Source organism: Gymnoscopelus braueri, assembly GCF_963280865.1.
Source record: "Gymnoscopelus braueri genome assembly, chromosome: 12".
Taxonomy (NCBI): Eukaryota; Metazoa; Chordata; class Actinopteri; order Myctophiformes; family Myctophidae; genus Gymnoscopelus; species Gymnoscopelus braueri.
Window position 1 is genome coordinate 40,260,616 of NC_137614.1, and position 19,129 is coordinate 40,279,744.

Consider the following 19,129-nt stretch of genomic DNA (forward strand, 5'->3'; position numbering starts at 1 on the left):
GCGTCACGATGCTCGTTGAGGGCATGTGATGCGTCGGCACGCCGGTGACGTGACTGGGGCAGTGGTGGAAAGTAACTAAGTACTTTTACTCAAGTACTGTACTATTTTGAGGTATTTACTTTACTTGAGTCCATTTTTCAATAGCCTACTTTAGTTTATAGGCTATAGGGCTACTCCTTTACATCTCAGATGCAAATATCGTGCCACTTTTTACTCCACTATTAGCCTATTTTAAAACTTGAGTTAGATATAGGCCTACTTGCATATTTAACTAGATTATTATTATTAGGCTACAAAACATATACATGAACCAAGCCCTATTTTATTACCAAATAGCCGATCAACTATCAAAATGTGCATTGTTAGCTTGTAGATTGGCTATTTTCGAAAAATTACAAATACAGAAAGAAGGCGAAATGGGAGCTTCTGCATGATGAGTACTTTGTCTTTCACTTTTGGTACTTTAAGTATATTTTAATGCCAATACATTTGCACTTTCACTCAAGTAAAATTCAGAATACAGGCCTTTTACTTGTAACAGAGTATTTCTATATTGTGGTATTGCTAATTTTACTTAAGTAAAATATCAGAGCACTTCTCCCACCACTGGTGATTGGACAGGGAGCGGAGACGAGGCTGAGCCATCTGACCAATCACAAGGCAGGTTTATTCTAGGGAACTGTGTGAGATTGCCTGCGGGCTGCAGCCCTAATACGGAAACAACATGCATGGTGACTGTTTGTTACGCCTGAGTAGACTGCAGCTGATAGAGCACTGGATCTCAACCTTTTGCATTTCAAGGACTCCCAGTTTGATGTGTGTGTGTGTGTGTGTGTGTGTGTTTTATTTATTTAGTATTTTTTTTAATCTCTGGGACCCCAGTTTATGATAAGCTATTGTACCTGTCTAAGACAAGACCCTAACCCTAACTTTTTGTCCTATCGCATCCAACATTTATTATTTATCATTACTATTATCATTTTTATTACAATTTCCTTTCTGTTGTAGTGCCTATTACAGTGCAACCAAATGGAACCGTAATCGCGTTCCATTTGCACTCTCTCAGAGTTACAGACCCTTAAGGGTCCATTTGGACCTGGTGGTCCCTGGACCCGACGTCAAGAAACGTGAATTAGATTACATCATAAAGTGAGGTGGCTAACCACTTTCAACCGGGACAATCTTGGCCAAACCGGGACGTCTCGTCAAATTTGCAAATGAGTTAACTGCTGTAGCCCACAGCCTGAATCTGTCACTTTATTATTGAAATTGCTGAAAATGCATGTATTAGAACTAGCCCCTTGAGATTCAGGATCTCGTTTTCGAGGGGGTCCTAGAGACAGCAGTACAGTATACTGTAAACAGCACTGCTTTCAAACCAGCAACCATGGTATAGCAGTTTGATGGAACAAAAAGAGGAATTCTTTAATGTTGAAAACCTGAGAAAGATTAGTGAGGATGGAAACATCGCTAAAATAATGTTTTTCACATGGAGCAGTAGAAATTGAGTTGTGAGTCTTCCTTTCCTTGATGAATTCTGGCTCAGCACCAAGAAAGGGGGATGTGCGTTAAACTGATCTTGAATGTAAAACCAGATGTTTCTCATCTGCCTTAATGTTGAAAACCAGATGTCTCTCATCTGCCATGCAACTAATGGCCAGTTATGTAATTCACACTTTCCATAATGAAGAATCTAACGTATCAGCAATATTTGACATGAAAAACAACAGTAGACATTATATTTTGAATAATATTGTAAATTAAAAAGTATATGTACAAATCTGAGCAAAAAAACAACAACATACTCGCAACAATTATCTTTTATTTATTTATTTTACAATCATTTTCAACTTGAAAAATGTTTAGTATTCAAATATGTTTAATATAAAATTGGTAATGCTAATGTGGCTTTTTTGGACATACACTCCTGCTGATATGATAATCATAAATATTCAAGGTCTGAATGTCTTATAGAATTAATGTGCTCTATTTTTATACAAATATTACAAATGTGAAAGTAGTTGTTAAAGTACAGTAGAAAACAAGGATGCAAATCAAAAGATCGTAATTTTCCTAAATAATGCTAAAATGAAATAAAAAGAAAACGACTGAAACATGATTTAAAATGAATGATTGCAGAACAATGCAGTCACATGTCAGAGACCGTTTTGAGCCCTGCAACAGAAGGTCCTATGGACCTCAAGCTCACACAGTAAAACCCTGAGTGTTTAATTTAACTCAGAGAGAGTACAAATGTAACCAAATGGATGCATTTGGTTACATTCGTACACTCTCAGAGTTACAAAAGGATAAATTAACAGTTGCTTAATTGCATTCACAAACCAAGCCTTAACAACCTCGTAGGATCATTTCTCTGAGACGCTCCCAGTAGGTCAGAAATAGGAATGATGCGAAAGAGATCTATTTCCGCATCGCTACACTACTCTTCCTCCCAGTTAGCATGAGAGATAGTAGATCCTCTCTCCAAACCTTGTGTTTTTTGCCAGCAGAGGCCCGTTAGCACATAAATAAAACACAACCTTTGTTCAGACGTTCAACCTTCACACTCACACAGTTCTTTGAGTTCCTCGTTGGTGTCAGTAAGAAACCACACAGTTTATTTCATCCGCCAGTTCTTCCTCAAAGGAGCGGCTCATGGATTGGCTAGCGCCGCGCACAATCAGGTCGGTGGCAGCCGCCTCCATCTCATCCATGGTCAGGTGACAGGCCTCGGCAATCTCCCGCTTGGCAAAGTTCACAAACTTGGGGTCTCTGGCATAAACACCCAGCCCCTCTGATATTAGGATCTGAACAGAGGTGAGAATGACATGAGAAATGAGACAGGGAAGGTTTTCTTGGCTTTTCATACAGTACATACCATTTGATTTCTCACACACATGTCGGGCAAAAATAATGTTAAAGGTTAAAGCTGCAATCATTAACTTTCATATATCCTAACCAGGATTTGAACCTGAGTGGTCGACCTAACTTCTACCACTTCTGCAAGACAGAATCCCTGCTTGATCAGGGGAGATATTGGGCTTATGAGCTACATGAGCCGATCTACGACTTCACAATGTGAGCTTGTAGATCTGGTCTTTTTGACGAATGTTCGCCCCCAAAATAGGGATGGTCAAGTTAATTCAAATTGTCAAAGTGTCATTTAAAAAAATAAAACATCCCTGTTAGGATGTTCACATCTCACTCACCGACTCCACCAGACTGTCAGCGCTGCCTTTGTCCACGAAGCCCTGGCTGATGGGAGGCATCCTCATGCTGGTGTAGGTTCTGGCCTGACCGGGGTACCAGGCCCCCGGCCTTGTGGCCCCCGCAGGCAGGCTGGCAGAGCCGTCGCCCCACAGTGTCTGCTGGGCGCCCGTGGTCTCATCCACCAGGATCATGGGGGTGTAAATGAGCTTCCCTCTGTGTGCCGACGGGGCGCCGATGCCTCCTCCCATGGTTCGTGGGGGTACGTTGGCTCGTTGTCCTGCAGCGTTGGCCCAGGAGATGGATGACAACGAGGACACACTGCTGCGCCTGGAGTCCAAGCTGTGCTGGGGCTGATGATGACACAAATAGCAATACAAACCATGGTGACAAGGGCTGTCAATATCCATTAATCTCTTATTCTATTGATTACTTTTTCAATTAATCGAATGATCTTGAAGCGTGTTTTTTATTTAACTTTTTATACATCAATGAATCGATGTGAAAAATGTGTTAATTGATGTCTTATAAAAGACTAAAATAATCGAAAAGTCTGATTGCCAATTTAAGCCCTACTGTATATACTTTTGTTGTACAACAGTGTTGCGAGCTTGTACGGTAGATAGCCGATTTTTTATGCTTCGGAAATCTTTTGAAAAGAAAGAAAGAAAGAAAGACGATCTGACACCCACGATCTGACGAACATCACTGCCAGCGATCTAGACTGAAAGTGTCCCACTTGATTCAATTCGAAGAGACATAATGTAGTTTGCCACATCTCTGAAAACTGTTAATTGATTTGACAGTTTTAATATTAGTAGTTGCAAGTTTCATATCCTACTGTAGACTGTTGTATTTCAAAACTGTAAATGTTTTTTTGTTTTTTTTTGTAATGAAACATACTAAAAGAAATTCCCCCTCTACCCTCTGTAATTTTTTGCCCCTTTCACGACGCATTCATGATGTTGAATGTGACACCAGAAAAAAACTAAATACAAAACAGAAAGAAGTACTTGTTTGTTGGCAATGGGAAAGGACTAAACCGCCTATTTTTAACAGGTTTTCCCGTGTCCCAGCGCGCCCCAGAGTTTGTCCCTGTTGGTATCTGTGCATTGGTATTGGCGTGGGTGTGGGTGTGGGCGTGGCTTGCTCTAACTCACTCTCCTGGCACCCTGCCTGCTGGCCTGGCACACCCGCCCTGGGTTACGTCATCACCCCCCTCAGTTCACACACCTGACCTCATCTACCCCAGCTCTTCATTCACTCATCGCCAGATCCTGTGTCACGTTTTCAGGCCTACTCTCCTAGCGAGTTCACAGGCCTGTCACAATTATTACATTGCCTGATCACAATTATTTGAGATAATCGCAATTATTTTATTTCCACTGTTATCTCCACATTGTTGTCCATGTTCATTTGACCACTTTCAACCTGGTGTCACTGTTGTACATACTGCATACATACAATATACATATTAACATAAGAGATGAACGCTGGAGCAGCACGGACAATTTAAGCCTTTTATTTGTTACAGTAAAAGATTTTTGTTACAAGTAAAAGATTGACTGACGTTTTGGTCTTTCGACCTTCCTCAGAGTCATGACTCTGAGGCACCTTGTGACGCACCGGACTGGCCGTTTAGGGCTGAGGCGCAAGAGTAGAATCCCTTTGTTATACATATAAACATGTTTTATCACATACTGTATGCATTAGATTAGATTACTAAACCATTCTAGTGTGTGCCATGGCGCCTCCTACGTTAACAGTCCACTGTGCAGGGTCAGCCTGTGTGACATTAATAGTTCTGTATGGACCACTTGTTTCAGTACGAGCAAAGTGAAGGCCCCTTCTTTGACCTTCTCCCCCTGAGCCCCTGGTATCCAGCGGGACATGCATACAACTGTCACACTATGATTAAGTATCATTCATGAACAATGAATGCCTTTCTGTGCAGTCCTGGTAGAGTGTTGGAGTCTCGTTGTCTCATTCTTCGTTGCCAGTATTGAAGAAGCCACTCTGAGTATAGGCCTGTCTGATGCTCGAACTTTGGCTGACTGCAGTGTGAATTTGGCAACTTATATGATGAACATAGAGCCCTGTATTATGGCTGTAATACCCCTTGTACTGTCTAAGGAACTGTCTAATTGTATCCTTTGTACTGTCTAATGACTGTATTACTATGTATTGTACAATTGTACTGTGTGTGTGTGTGTGTGTGTGTGTGTGTGTGTGTGTGTGTGTGTGTGTGTGTGTGTGTGTGTGTGTGTGTGTGTGTGTGTGTGTGTGTGTGTGTGTGTGTGTGTGTTTTAAACCTGTAGTCGGGGTGAAGTCCCTCGGAAGGGTCCCGGGGTGGGGAGATCATTGAGGCTGCTCTGCTGCCTCAAACACTGGAGGTTAAATGACGGCTTTCGACCTAAAAATAATCACACGTTTCAGGTTTCATTATGAAAACCAAAAGCTCTCTCACGCTTCACCGCAACAAATGTAAACAAGTCTTACCTAAAGGTACGTTAGGAAGCACGCGTCTCCGGACAAAACTTGAGTCACCGTTTTCACTTGGGTTGTAACCGTTTCCAATGTAGCCGTTTCCGTTATAGCTGCCGGCTGTGCTGCCGTTGTCGTTGAGAGTCATGCTGCCGCCATTCACGCTGTAGTCGTCATTGTATCCGCTCCCGTTGTATCCGTTTGCAGCGTAGGAGGAGACACTTCCTCCATTCATGTCGGTGCCATTGTAACCTGTGCCGTTGTAACCTGTGCCGTTGTAGCCTGTGCCGTTGTAACCTGTACCGTTGTAACCTGTGCCGTTGTAACCTGTGCCGTTGTAACTGGTGCCGTTGTAACCGTTTCCACTGATGCTCTCTACCGGGACAGGTGGAACAGCTGAAACTTCTGCATATCTAGGAAGTCCAACAAGAAGGCTTTTTAGCTAACCAGAAAATTATGATCACAATGGAAATGGCATTTTGTATTATAAATGACGCTTATGGCAAACAAGCGACTATGTAATTGTTGTAGAAATGATCTGTCTGTCTGTCTGTCTGTCTGTCTGTCTGTCTGTCTGTCTGTCTGTCTGTCTGTCACACGCACGCGCTCACACACACACACACACACACACACACACACAGACACACACACACACACAGACACACACACACACACACACACACACACACACACACACACACACACACACACACACACACACACACACACACACACACACACACACACACACACACACACACACACACACACACACAACCACACCACACCACACCACACCACACCACACACTTTCCTTTCTCACCTGTTGTCTGTCTGTACTGTGCTGGCCACGTCCACATGACTGTAAGAATACTGCTGTGTTGCAGCAGACACAGGTGCAATTTCCTGTACCTGTGTCGTTGCAGCATACACAGGTGCAATTTCCTGCACCTGTGTCATTGCAGCATACACAGGTGCAGTTTCCTGCACCTGTGTCGTTGCAGCATACACAGGTGCAGCTTCCTGCACCTGTGTCGTTGCAGCGGATACAGGTGCAGTTTCCTGCTCCACAAACGGGGCAGGGTCTGCTTCTGGAGCCGGTGTGACCACAACTTCTACAACTGGAGCCGGTTCAACAACTGGAGTCGGTTCTGCAGGAACTTCTGCAGTCACAGCTTCTGCTTGGCCTCCAGCATCCTCTGTGGGTACAGCGGCTATCATCTCGCTGAGTATGTCAGCCATCCTGGGGGACGGGATGCAAAGAGTTATACGCGAGGATGTTGTGCACTGAAAATGTCAGATCTATAAGCTCATAATGTGTCACAGACGTGGGTGTTGCGTACCGAAAATAGCAGATGTACAACGTGTCACACTGCTTGCACATTGTTTTCTTGTAGATCTGTTATATTAGAACATTTTTGATTCTGTTTCTTATTTATACGTCAACGCGTTATGAGCTTATAGATGCTATAGTGCTATTTTCAGTGTGTGACACCGGGGCCCCAGAACCCCGGGTGTGATGTTTGAAGAAAGACTGAGCTAGTGGCCAAATCTGGTACTGCAAGCTTAGTGCATATAGTAGGACACTACTGCGCATGCTTCTATGGCCTGAAACCCTAGTGTACTTGCTTTATTGGCACCTATGGGCCAAACCCGTAAGGAGAGTGTACTTCCAGGGGAGCAGGCACTGGGTGAGCAACTTTCATTGAAATGAAAAACAAATCATTCTTAAGCTAACAAATGCGTTGTATTGTCATGAAATGCGTCGCATTGTTAGCCTGAAAATTAGTTGTTAGCAAGTGGTACTGTCGTGTGGTGGAGTATAAATTATGCTAAATTATGTGATACAGAAATATTAATCAAGTAGGCAACAAACTCAAAGATCCAAATAACAAATATAGCTGCAAGCAGGAACAACGGGGGCCAAGCGATATGAAATATGCCATATGCCATATGCAATATGCAAAATGAAATATGCAATAAGCGCAATAAGCCATAGCAACAGAATAGACCGAATTTGTTCATAGCATAAAAGGATGGTCAAATAAGGTAATAAACGACAAAATAATGGTTAAAAATAAGTTATCTGAGCCCAAGCAGATGTCTTGAAGCATCTTGTTTACCCAGCAGAAGTTATAAATGGAACATGTTAGAAATATTCACATCATATTTGAATACCTTTGTTGTTTCGATTTTCTGTAAAAACAAATACAAATAAAATAAAATGAAATTGTATATATATTTGTACATAATCATCATTAAAGTCATTATTCAATTGACAAAATGTTAGAACCTCCGCCTATGTAGGTGGGCGGGGGTTATGTTATTGGCCCATTTCATTGGTCTGTTAGCAGGACATTGTGTGATTTGTTGTGCATATTCATGCTCCCAAGAGGACCAAACCTATAGATTTATGTGACCCTATCACCTTTCTTTTAGTGTAGTGGTTCTCAGTGTGGGGTACGGGGACCCCAGTGGTCCTTGGGGGGGGACCATTCGGTCCCTTAGGCAGTGGTGGCTTATCCAACGGGCTTGAGGTGCTGAAGCACAGGGCACCAACCCTTGGGGGGGCACCAAATGGCGTGAAGAAAAAAAAAAACACCGAAACTTAGAGCGAACCCTCCCCCCCCCCCCTCCCCCCTCCCCCCCCCCCGTTGACAAAACCGTCCCGGGGGGCACCAAACCGTGTCCACGCTGTCGTCGTCCCCCCACCCCCCCCCCCGGTCTGGTGCCCCCCCAAGCACCGGGCACCACCAAGGGTTAATCCGCCCCTGCCCTTAGGGGTCTGTAACTCTGACCCAAATACAAATGAATTTGGGGATCTTTGACATTAAAAAGTTTGAGAACCAGTGATACAGAGGATAAATCAACCAGTGGGTGGACTGATGTGATAAAACAAACACACCTGGTGAGAGGGAGGGGATCGGACTTGACGGGCTGTTCCATAACGATGCTGAAGGCTGACAGCTGAGTCTCTGGCCTCTGCTCCACTGGAAGACCCATCACCTGCAATTACAGTTATTATAGTTTTAAAATGTTCATTTGTTTTTATTTTCATTTTGTTTTGACTTTGTTTTCAATTTCAGTATAGTTAATGAAGTGGATTTGCTAGTTTATTCTATTTTTATTAAGGCTAAGTTTTGGTTTCGTTTTTATTCGTTTTAGAGTTTGTCTTAGTTTTTATTGTAATATCGGGTAATCAGGGGCTAGATTCAGAATTCTCAGATCGGCTATTTTTGTTATTCCTTTGAAGAAAAATATTGGATACTTACAAAGGATATTACAGTTTCAGTTAGTCATGGTTTTATTTCAGTTAACTAAAATGTTTTTCCAATTCTAGGCTAGCTAGTTTGAGTTATTTTGTTTAATGAATTTACTATGATAACCCTACTCACCTGTTCGGTCACCACGCCGTCGTTGGCTACCTGGGCCTTGGCTTCGCTGAAGAAAGCATTGGTCAGCTCTTCCAGCATTTCCGCGGGGGGCAGGGGAGTGCTGGCGGGGCTGGGCATCACCGAGGTGCCCGCCTCACTGTCGAACACCTCGCCGTCTGTTGTTTCTCCTCCCTCCTCATCCTCCATGTCGTACTCCATCGCCAGACGCATCTCCGGAGCCAGGTCCTGTAGCGTTCGCAGCCCTTGCTGAGGGAATAGACCAGATCAGAATGATTGAATGTTTGTAAACAAGCCAGTATTTCCAGGTAGAATGTCTATGGACGTTTTCACAAAACAACCTGTGGATATTTATAGTAAGATTTTATTTCTAATGGTCGTTAACAATATCGTAAGTGTCCTGTTCTTCCAGAAATAAGGTTAATGAATAATACTGCTAAAAAAAAAACACTGCCTGCGTTATCACGTGCATAAACACACACATGCACAGTTAACAAAATCACACAATCTGACTTGAGAACAAGAAACAACGTTTACCTGGAGGGAAGCTGCCCTATCCTTCTTCTTGGTCTTCCTTTCCCTCTCCTTACGCTTACGGAACTTTTTAAAGTAGTCCTGAATCAGGAAGCTGGCATAGAACTTTCCACAAGTGACCTCATCCCCTGAAGAGAACAAACATTTATGTGAAATGGAAACCATAGTTTTATTTGTGATTCCATACATAAACTTAACCATCTCTGTCCTAAAGCCTAAACACAGCCATTTTTAACCATAAACATAACCATGTTTAATGTAACGGCTAAAACATAAACAACCTTTTCAACAAACCTATCTCCACTCTGGCTATTTGCGCAATGCAGGGCCGGACTGGGACCAAAATTCAGCCCTGGCATTTTGGTCCGGACCGGCCCACCCCCCTCCCCGGACCGTTTTGTCAACGGGGGGGGGGGGGGGGGGGGAGCGTTTCACTGTTCAGCCCAGCCCTGCACATGAACTCTGCAGCCGCACTGAGGCCCCTGCTGGAAAGCATCCCAGCCCAAACATTAACGTAACTAATAATTGGACCACGCGACCCTGAAATGACCGTAATAATCCTAAAACGGGAACGAAAATATTTAATTTAACATTTGCCCGGTACGCCAAATGGCCAGTCCACCCCTGGCGCAATGCATTATGGGTAATAAAGTCCTAGTGGTCCATAGGCCACTGCTTACAGCAGTGATTCCCAACCTGTGGGCCGTCAGGATATTTCAAGTGGGCTCGCTAATAATTGGCAAAACACTAAGATCTTATTGATAATATAACACTAATTAAAATAATAATAATAACAAAGTCATGTCGTTTTTACTTTAAAACCTTGAACATTTTGTTTTCATTGCGGTGCTGATAAATAATAACTTAAAATGTGCTACATTAGTTCCATTCATCCAAGCCTGAACACAATTGATTGATTGATCATTAACCCATTAAGACCTGGAACTGTGTCATTTTTAGATTTGAGCTAAAAAGCATTATTTTACACTTTGGGCTATTCAAAAATAGCAGATCTACAAGCTCATAGCGCGGCACCGAGTGCCGCGCTACGAGCTAGTAGATCTGCTATTTTTGAAAAATTGTGAAAATGTGTGCAAATCTTTGAATACTTATATTTTTAAAGCGAACATTTTTAACTCAAATCTTTGCATCTGGGGGTCCCTGGAACTACATATTTTGATGGGGGTCCAAATACATATAATTTTGGGGGTCCTTGACATGAAAAAGATTGAGCACCACTGATATAGAAACATTCATTTTTCAGAATACTGTTGAGATTTAGGAGACTCGGCTTCAGGTCTTAATAGGTTAAAATAAGCTTGCGCTGAAAATGCATGCCACCACTTAACAAAGTGGTCAGATCAGATGGGTGGTTAGCGAAGGAATCCACGGGGTCCACAAATGCTTGAGATTTTCAAGTGGGCCCTGATCCAGAAAAGGCTGGGAACCACTAAATGACAGTACTGTGGTTTACCTCTAGGGGGTGGAATGACTTCATCGATGAGCTTTGGCTTTGTGCGCTTCCATAGCTTTTTAATGATCACCTTCAGCTCCTCATTCTGCTGATCAATGGGACCTAAAGGACAGATCAATACACAGTTGGGTTGATCAAAGGGTTTTTATCTGTCACATGTTTACAGTACAGCCATCCTACAGTACATAGCAGGAGGTGAAATTGTTGTACTGAGAGCTTTCTCAACAAAATAATAACAATAATAATAAGTATACTGAAAATAAAAATAAAACAATACTATGCAGTATACATAGCATATATCAACAATGGTGTACAATTATCATAATTATACAGTAGCCAACTGTATGATATACAGTATAAGGGATAGTGTGCGTGTGTGTGTGTGCGTGCGCGCGCGCACACGTGCGTGTGTGTGTGTGTGTTGAGAGAGCTAGAGAGAGAAGGGAGACAGACAGACAGACAGACAGACAGACAGACAGACAGACAGACAGACAGACAGACAGACAGACAGACAGACAGACAGACAGACAGACAGACAGACAGACAGACAGACAGACAGACAAAGACCATGCGCAAAGAGTGTGTGCGCACGTGCGTGCGTGCGTGCGTGCGTGTGTGTGTATATGTGTAAGAGGCAGAACCTTCTGTCTTAATCTTCAGTGAGGTGCGCACGAGAGCAAACAGAGTGGCACTGAAGGTGACACACCCATCAGGGTGCAGAGGTACATTCATGGCAACCAGTCTCTGAGGAGAGAGACAGAGAGAGAGGAGTGCGTGAGTGAGTAGAAGATATAGCAGGCCACTAATTGGATTGTTGGCAGATAATTGGAGACACAAACCAGGGGGGATGGGGGATCAATTCTACTGACCGCATGAATTCATCTACCATTCACTTGCTAGCATCACACAGTCTATGACAAAAGACTGAATGTATACCATATATATATATATATATATATATATATATATATATATATATATATATATATATCAGCTCTGTGGGCGGGGGTTTACCCTGCAGGCCACACGGTGAGGGCACAGCTTTCCAAAACCAAGAGGGGGCTGAATCCTGCGCAGCATGGTCACCACATCGATGTGTTTTATTCGACCTCTGAAAGCAGACAGAGACAGATCATATACTGTACAGCTGTGGGAGGCAGAGACCGTATTTCTCTTCATAATAAATATAACTAACGTTCTTTTGTTTGTTTGTTACAGTAAATGTTTATATAGTATTACTTTCAGTACCATGGCCAGTGTGTGTGTGTCTGAGTGTGTGTGTGTGTGTGTGTGTGTGTGTGTGTGTGTGTGTGTGTGTGTGTGTGTGTGTGTGTGTGTGTGTGTGTGTGTGTGTGTGTGTGTGTGTGTGTGTGTGTGTGTGTGTGTGTGTGTGTGTGCGTGTGTGTGGTTGCTATGGTAAATCCTGGGGTCTAATAGACGTTTGGTAAGGCATAAGTGCTGGTTGCTATGATAAAACAGTGGATAGAGGACGGAAGATAAACAGCCTTAAGTCTTAAGTGGGATTTATACTTTGTCGTACAAAAATTGCCGTTCTACAAGATCTTGGTATAAATTAAAGCATCCACATAGCATTTAAAAACATCTGGAATAAAAGTATTGCCCCCCCCCCCCCCAAGAAAATAATATTAAGCCATTACAGTATCCATCTGTTTCAGTTGGGTATGGTACTTTTTACCTAATATATTCTTGTAAGGCAGCCATAGCATTACAATGTTGAAGACTACATGATGACAGGCCATTGCTGCCTTATAAAAGTGACGGGGGGAATAACAAACGTTATGCAACGGACTGAGGTGTTGTAAAAGTGCAACATCTAGTGGCTGAATGTTCTCTAGTGCCGCTTTAATTCTTACGTGGCCTCAGGGTCGTAGTCGGACCAGACTCGCTTAAACTCATCCAGGTGGTGGGTTCCCAACACGGTCCAATCTCTGGTCAGGTACTCAAAGTTATCCATGATGACAGCAATGAACAAGTTGATGATCTGGAGAGACAAACAGGAAGAGGACTTTCATTTAGCAAGGACTTACTTTAAACTTAATACGATAGCGGGCACAATATCTGATTTATTTTTTACGACGTGGCTCTGCAAGAGGCTGGCCGGATACTGTATAAGAGCCTGTGTGTGTGTGTGTGTGTGTGTGTGTGTGTGTGTGTGTGTGTGTGTGTGTGTGTGTGTGTGTGTGTGTGTGTGTGTGTGTGTGTGTGTGTGTGTGTGTCTGGGTGCCTGGAGAATCTCACAAACCGCACGACCGATCAGCACCAAACGTGCATACTGCCAGTAGGCCACAGAGCTACCTCCACTAACGGTTTTCACGTTTTCAACTTTTTGAAATCGTTTATTAAAATTGGCTAATGGCCACGTCACTATGACTCAGACATAACCATAAACAAACCCGATACGCCCATAGAAAAATGGATGAAGAGACAGACAGACAGACAGACAGACAGACAGACAGACAGACAGACAGACAGACAGACAGACAGACAGACAGACAGACAGACAGACAGATAGACAGACAGACAGACAGACAGAAGGACAGAGGCTTCCTCATTTTATGTATGACTTTTTTGTAATATTAAATGGAAACTGTCTCTCACCAGGTAGGCGCAGAGCATGAAGAAGCTGATGAAGTATATATATGCCAGGTTGCTGCCACAGTTGTACTCTTCTCCAGGCTCCGTATCGGCCTCGGGGTCGCAGCGCCTGCCTGGCAATGCTGCCAGCATGATCTCCTGCCACTGCTCTCCTGTAGCACACCTGGAAGGAAGAGAAAAATGCAACAAACCATATTAGCATCATGGCAGCCATTTTGCTCTAATGTCACACTCAGGGACGGGTGGGACCATTATAGACATAATATATGTAGATAGACAGTGCATTGGCTGGTGGGTCGACTCGTACATCAATGTCACTGCCATATTGGCAGGGGAACCTGGCCATGACTCCACTGCAAAAATGTCTGAGCTGTACTGTACTGTATATAGTAAATACCTGAGACTGTTTTGTAACCATGACTGTTACTATCTACATAAGATAAGGTGTTTTGGTATGAAAACATACATTTTCTTTATTTGACGGGTATCCTATATCATAATTGTCTGACATTTTTAACAAACCACTTGAGAACTCAACAAGTTATGATGACTGTAATTGTGGTGAGACCTCCTGCTGCAATAGTCCTACATGGCCTGCCCCTGTCAACATTACTGCCACAGATGCCTCAGATGAACAGCAGCGGCCACAATGGGGCATCTATGTGGGAAGCCTGAGTTTGATTTAAGAGCAAAATGGCCGCCGTTTGAAAGGTTGTGCTCAGGTTCTTGTTCTGTCTTTCACACCTGAAGAGCACCAGACAAGCCATGAAGAAGGTCTGGAAGTTACAGTTCCTGTTGATGTCGGTGCTTTCATCTATAGCCACCTTTCCAAACGTCTGCAAGGAGAAATAACACACCACTGAATATCCAAAGTAAACACAGGTGAGGTCGGCTGACCGCAGGGAGAACACAGCACTCTTTACAACATATCTGAAATGCATCCTTCTAGTCATGATCGTGCACTGTAGCTTGCTGTTCTAGCCGACTCAAAACTCACACAGCTGATTAGAGTCTCAGATGTACAGTACAAGTTTCAGTCAAAGTGGTTTTGCCCCTGAATGCGCACGCACCCAGTAATGTTTGTAAAGAAGAAACAAAAATAATTATGAAGGACAAACAACCATCTCGCAAAAGACTAGTATTTCAACTCTATAACTCTGCATCACACAAAGTCATATTCACTGTGTACAGCATTGGTTCTCAAATTGGGGTCCGGGGACCCCTAGGGGTCCTTGAGGGAGTTCCAGGGGGTCCCCAGCTAAATGATAGATTAGGAACCAAATGGACCCTTATGGGTCTGTAACTCTGAGAGTGTACAAATGGAACCAAATGGACCCGTTAGGGTCCATTTGGTTCCATTTGTTGGTTCCATTTGTTAAATTAGCATAGATTTTACTATATAAATTGGGGTCCAAGTCAGAGATAGAAATGCCATTAAATGGGGGTCCGTAGCCCTAATGCATGTCAAACTGGGGGTCCTTGAAATTGAAATGGTTGAGAATCACTGCTAGAGCCGTAAAAAATCTTCTCTTATGGGGGTCCCTGGCATATCTTTTCAAATGGGGGTCCGCGGGCTAATAAGTCTCAATTTGGGGGTCCTTGACATGAAAAAGTTTGAGAACCACTGGTGCACAGGATACTCACCTGCATGCCAATCACAGCATAGATGAAGAATATCATGGCGATCAGCAGGCCGACATAAGGCAAGGCCTAGGAGGAGGAATCAAAAGAAATAACGTGGTTAGAATAAGATCCTTCAACTGAACCAAACCGCAAATGTAGATGTGTGTTGCCCTGGCAATCTGCTATCGGTTGGTTTTGGTGCCAGGTGATGAGTAACTGTTGAGAGTGACATTACCTGACCAGAAAAAAACAGTCAACTGCAGATGACCTTTTCACCAGGCTTCACACACATTTGGGTTTTGGTTATCCTTTAAGTGTACAGTACGAAACTAATAATGACTTCCAGAATACAGTACTGACCTGGAGGGACTTGAGAAAGGTCCAGAGTAGCGTTCGAATGCCCTCCCCTTTGCTGAGCAATTTGACCAATCTCAAGACTCGGAACAAGCGGAAGAATGTGATGGACACTTTGCCGCTTTCTTTACCTCCACCCTGGGTAGAAAAACAATGGTTCAGAACTCACGTGGGAGCCAAGGAGTTTAAACAGGCCCGGCCTCCGGCCAGTAGCAATGAATGAGAGTAAATCAGTTAAAACAATCATATATGTTTGAGGTTATAAGTGGTAAGACACAAGAGAGGCTATTTGAAAAGAGATGACAGTGAATCATAGCATGGCTATGTCATTGCTTCCTTTCTCCTTCTCTTACAGGTAAACATTACCTCTGCAGTTTGGAGGAAAATGTTGTGAGGTAGAAAATATTATTGTACGTAAAGACATTCAGCATTTAGCTTACATGTTTCTGGAGCAGGCTGTCAAGGAGATTTGACTAATATGGAGATATTTTTTTCAAAGTATTGTTGTTGTTGTTGTTGTAGTTGTGTGTATAACAACAGGTTATACAAGGTCCACTGTCTATTTGATATTATTTCATATGTTAACCTCTGGGTTGACAAAGCATAATAGGATTATGTTTTAATTGCTTACCCAAAATAAAAATCTATCTATCTATCTATCTATCTATCTATCTATCTATCTATCTATCTATCTATCTATCTATCTATCTATCTATCTATCTATCTATCTATCAATCAATCAATCAATCAATCAATCAATCAATCAATCAATCAATCAATCAATCAATCAATCAATCAATCAATCAATCAATCAATCAATCAATCAATCAATCAAGTTAAGTAGGAAAATAATATAATATCCTCCTATAAAATGGAGAAAACTTTGTCAGTCATTTCGTTATTCTGTCCTCATCCAAGTTTTCTTCTCGGCCAGTTGACCAGTCATTCTAAAAATTCACATGGGCGTTCACCTCTGGCATATGAAGGGAGTGGCATGGTCACTTTTCCAAAAAGTAAGCTGTTTATTAGCATTTTCGCCACAGGTTATGGGATCTGTGGTTGCAGTAGGCCAATTTGAGAGTAAAATGCAGTGCAGGATATCTAGAGCTTGAGTAGTTGTGTGTGTGTCCGTGAGTCGGTGCATGTGTGCGTGTGTGTCTCTTACCTCAGGATGGGCTCCACCCCCCTACATCAATATTCCAAAGATTCCAGAGCAACCAGTGACAGCATGTAGGATGAGGGTTGAAAACAGACATAGTTAAGATAAACTAAAACATGAACATTTATTTGTAAAATTATAATCCCAATGTCACAAACTTGTCTGTTACAGGGTTAAGTAATAAGTAATGAATGTTTATGGTTATTATTTTATATTTTTAACTACTGCTGACTAAAACTGTGCACAGTAAAAAATATTATAAATCTCCAGCAACCTGTGTGATGTCTGCTGTCACCATGACAACTAAAATCACAATGTCACAAACTCACGCTGAGTTCGGAGACTGCAATATCCAACACACTGCCCACCACGATCAAAGCGTCGAACGAATTCCAGGCATCGATGAAGTAGTGCTGTGCATAAATCACCAATCATTAATCAACCATTAACATAATAATATCCAGCAATCACAAAATGAAAGGAGTTCTGAAGCCTGATCATAGTACTACTAACCATATTCACACTCAGACCCAAAGTGAGTCTTATGAATGAATATGGTCAATTACATCTATGAACGTTTCAGCTCTGGCAGAAACGACTGTTAATGCGTCAATATATTTTTTTTATATTTTTAAGCTCACATGCATTCGCAGTGCCATCAGTTTGAGGATCATCTCCACTGTAAACACGAAGGTGAAGATCAGGTTGAGCATGTCCATGACGGAGGTGAACATTTTAGACTGTTCATAATGCTGAAGGGACAGAAACATGAAAGAGAAAAATGTTGGGGCTGTAAGTGATATTTTATTAGAAAATTAACTGAGTGTTAGAGGGGAATTTTGGACCACGGTTTTCTTACCTTTTCTATGATGTTATGATATCCATAACTCCATCCCGGGTCCGCCACAGCTAAAAACTTTTTTCATAGAGTTCATAGTGACAGAACACTATGCAATGTGATTGTCTTGAATGCGCCCCACTGGAAGTCTCGTTAGACGAGATTTAAATCTCGAGATTGAAATCTCGTCTAGCGAGACTTCCGGTGTCTAGCGCAAGGCCTATTGGCGCGTGTTTTTAGCTGTGGCGGACCCGGAATGGAGTTATGACATTTTTTCTACTGTACCATTCATCTTAGGGTATCATAACATCATAGAAAAGTTAAGAAAACCGTGGTCCAAAATCCCCCTTTAAATACGATATCTAATACAGTGATTCCCAACCATTTTCTGAAAATTTGCCAGATCTGCTTATTATAATTTCCCGGCAAGATTTTATTTGAAAATAGCCGATCTACAAGCTCACAACGCGTCGCATCGCGACGCATTGTGAGCTTGTAGATAAGCTATTTTCAAATAGCTGATGTATATGTTAAAGTGCTCATGTGGCCCATAGTCGCTTCTTTTGGGCTGGTTTTCCTAGACCTGGTTGCTTGTTTCTCTCACAGAATATGGCAACACTGTTCACGGCCCACCCATCTGACCACTTTGATGGGTGGGCCACGTGCATTTTCTGATCATCAATCAATCAATCGATTGTTTTCAGGCTCGGATCAATAAACCCACGAAGTATACTTTAAGCTCTAATATTTTATTTATCACTGTGAAGACACATTTTCTCAAGGATTTAAAGATAAAAGTCAAGTGTTTTGCCAATTATTTTGGGCCCCACTTTGCAATACCCTCGCAGCCCATCAGTGGGCCCGGGCCCACAGGTTGGGAATAACTGATCTAATATATTTACAGTATATTATACGTGTTACCTGTACAGCCAGTGTGAGGGTGTTGCCCAGAATGAGCACAAACATCAGGTATTCAAAGTGGCTGGAGTTGATGATCTTCCAGAACTTGAGCTGGGACGGGTTTTTGGGAATATAAATCTTTATAGGCTGAGCTTTCAGTGCGTAGTACACACACTGACGCTGGATTGGGATAGAAGAGACAGAAATGATTGGAGTTGGATTATATGGAGTCATGGAAATCTATCATATTCAAGACGAATTACAAGTGCAGCAAGGAATGCTTAATAGACAGGGTAAAACTTATAACAATTTGATGGCGTACCAAACCTTTTAGCTCATTACATGAACAAATAACATTTATTGTGATATTTACTGCCTCTGTAGTGATCAGTTATATATTGAGGTCAAAACATTAAATCACTTTAGGAGCAAAAAATAATAATTAAAAAAGAATCCAGTGTGCAGATACAGTATAGCCTACTCTCTTCTAATTGACTGTTATTTTATCCTGCACATGTTGGAATAGTGTGGATGTGCGCGCAGGGGCC

The 19,129-nt window shown here is 42.4% G+C and overlaps 1 protein-coding gene across 1 annotated transcript in view; it reads right to left on the reverse strand.

Annotated features, from left to right (window-relative positions):
- Positions 1 to 2,580: 2,580 nt before the first annotated feature.
- cacna1fa (calcium channel, voltage-dependent, L type, alpha 1F subunit a) overlaps positions 2,581 to 19,129 on the reverse strand; it is a 39,204-nt gene continuing 22,655 nt past the window's right edge. The window contains exons 28-47 of the mRNA XM_080443984.1: positions 18,603 to 18,761; positions 17,485 to 17,595; positions 17,173 to 17,256; positions 16,850 to 16,870; positions 15,691 to 15,822; positions 15,352 to 15,417; positions 14,452 to 14,543; positions 13,711 to 13,870; positions 12,966 to 13,093; positions 12,106 to 12,202; positions 11,733 to 11,835; positions 11,092 to 11,193; positions 9,621 to 9,745; positions 9,087 to 9,332; positions 8,597 to 8,697; positions 6,515 to 6,934; positions 5,707 to 6,104; positions 5,520 to 5,620; positions 3,210 to 3,560; positions 2,581 to 2,807 (exon numbers count right to left, since the gene is read on the reverse strand). Coding sequence (XP_080300110.1) covers positions 2,598 to 2,807; positions 3,210 to 3,560; positions 5,520 to 5,620; positions 5,707 to 6,104; positions 6,515 to 6,934; positions 8,597 to 8,697; positions 9,087 to 9,332; positions 9,621 to 9,745; positions 11,092 to 11,193; positions 11,733 to 11,835; positions 12,106 to 12,202; positions 12,966 to 13,093; positions 13,711 to 13,870; positions 14,452 to 14,543; positions 15,352 to 15,417; positions 15,691 to 15,822; positions 16,850 to 16,870; positions 17,173 to 17,256; positions 17,485 to 17,595; positions 18,603 to 18,761 — 3,207 coding nt within the window. The 3' untranslated portion in view covers positions 2,581 to 2,597. The remainder of the gene's footprint in view (positions 2,808 to 3,209; positions 3,561 to 5,519; positions 5,621 to 5,706; positions 6,105 to 6,514; positions 6,935 to 8,596; positions 8,698 to 9,086; positions 9,333 to 9,620; positions 9,746 to 11,091; positions 11,194 to 11,732; positions 11,836 to 12,105; positions 12,203 to 12,965; positions 13,094 to 13,710; positions 13,871 to 14,451; positions 14,544 to 15,351; positions 15,418 to 15,690; positions 15,823 to 16,849; positions 16,871 to 17,172; positions 17,257 to 17,484; positions 17,596 to 18,602; positions 18,762 to 19,129) is intronic.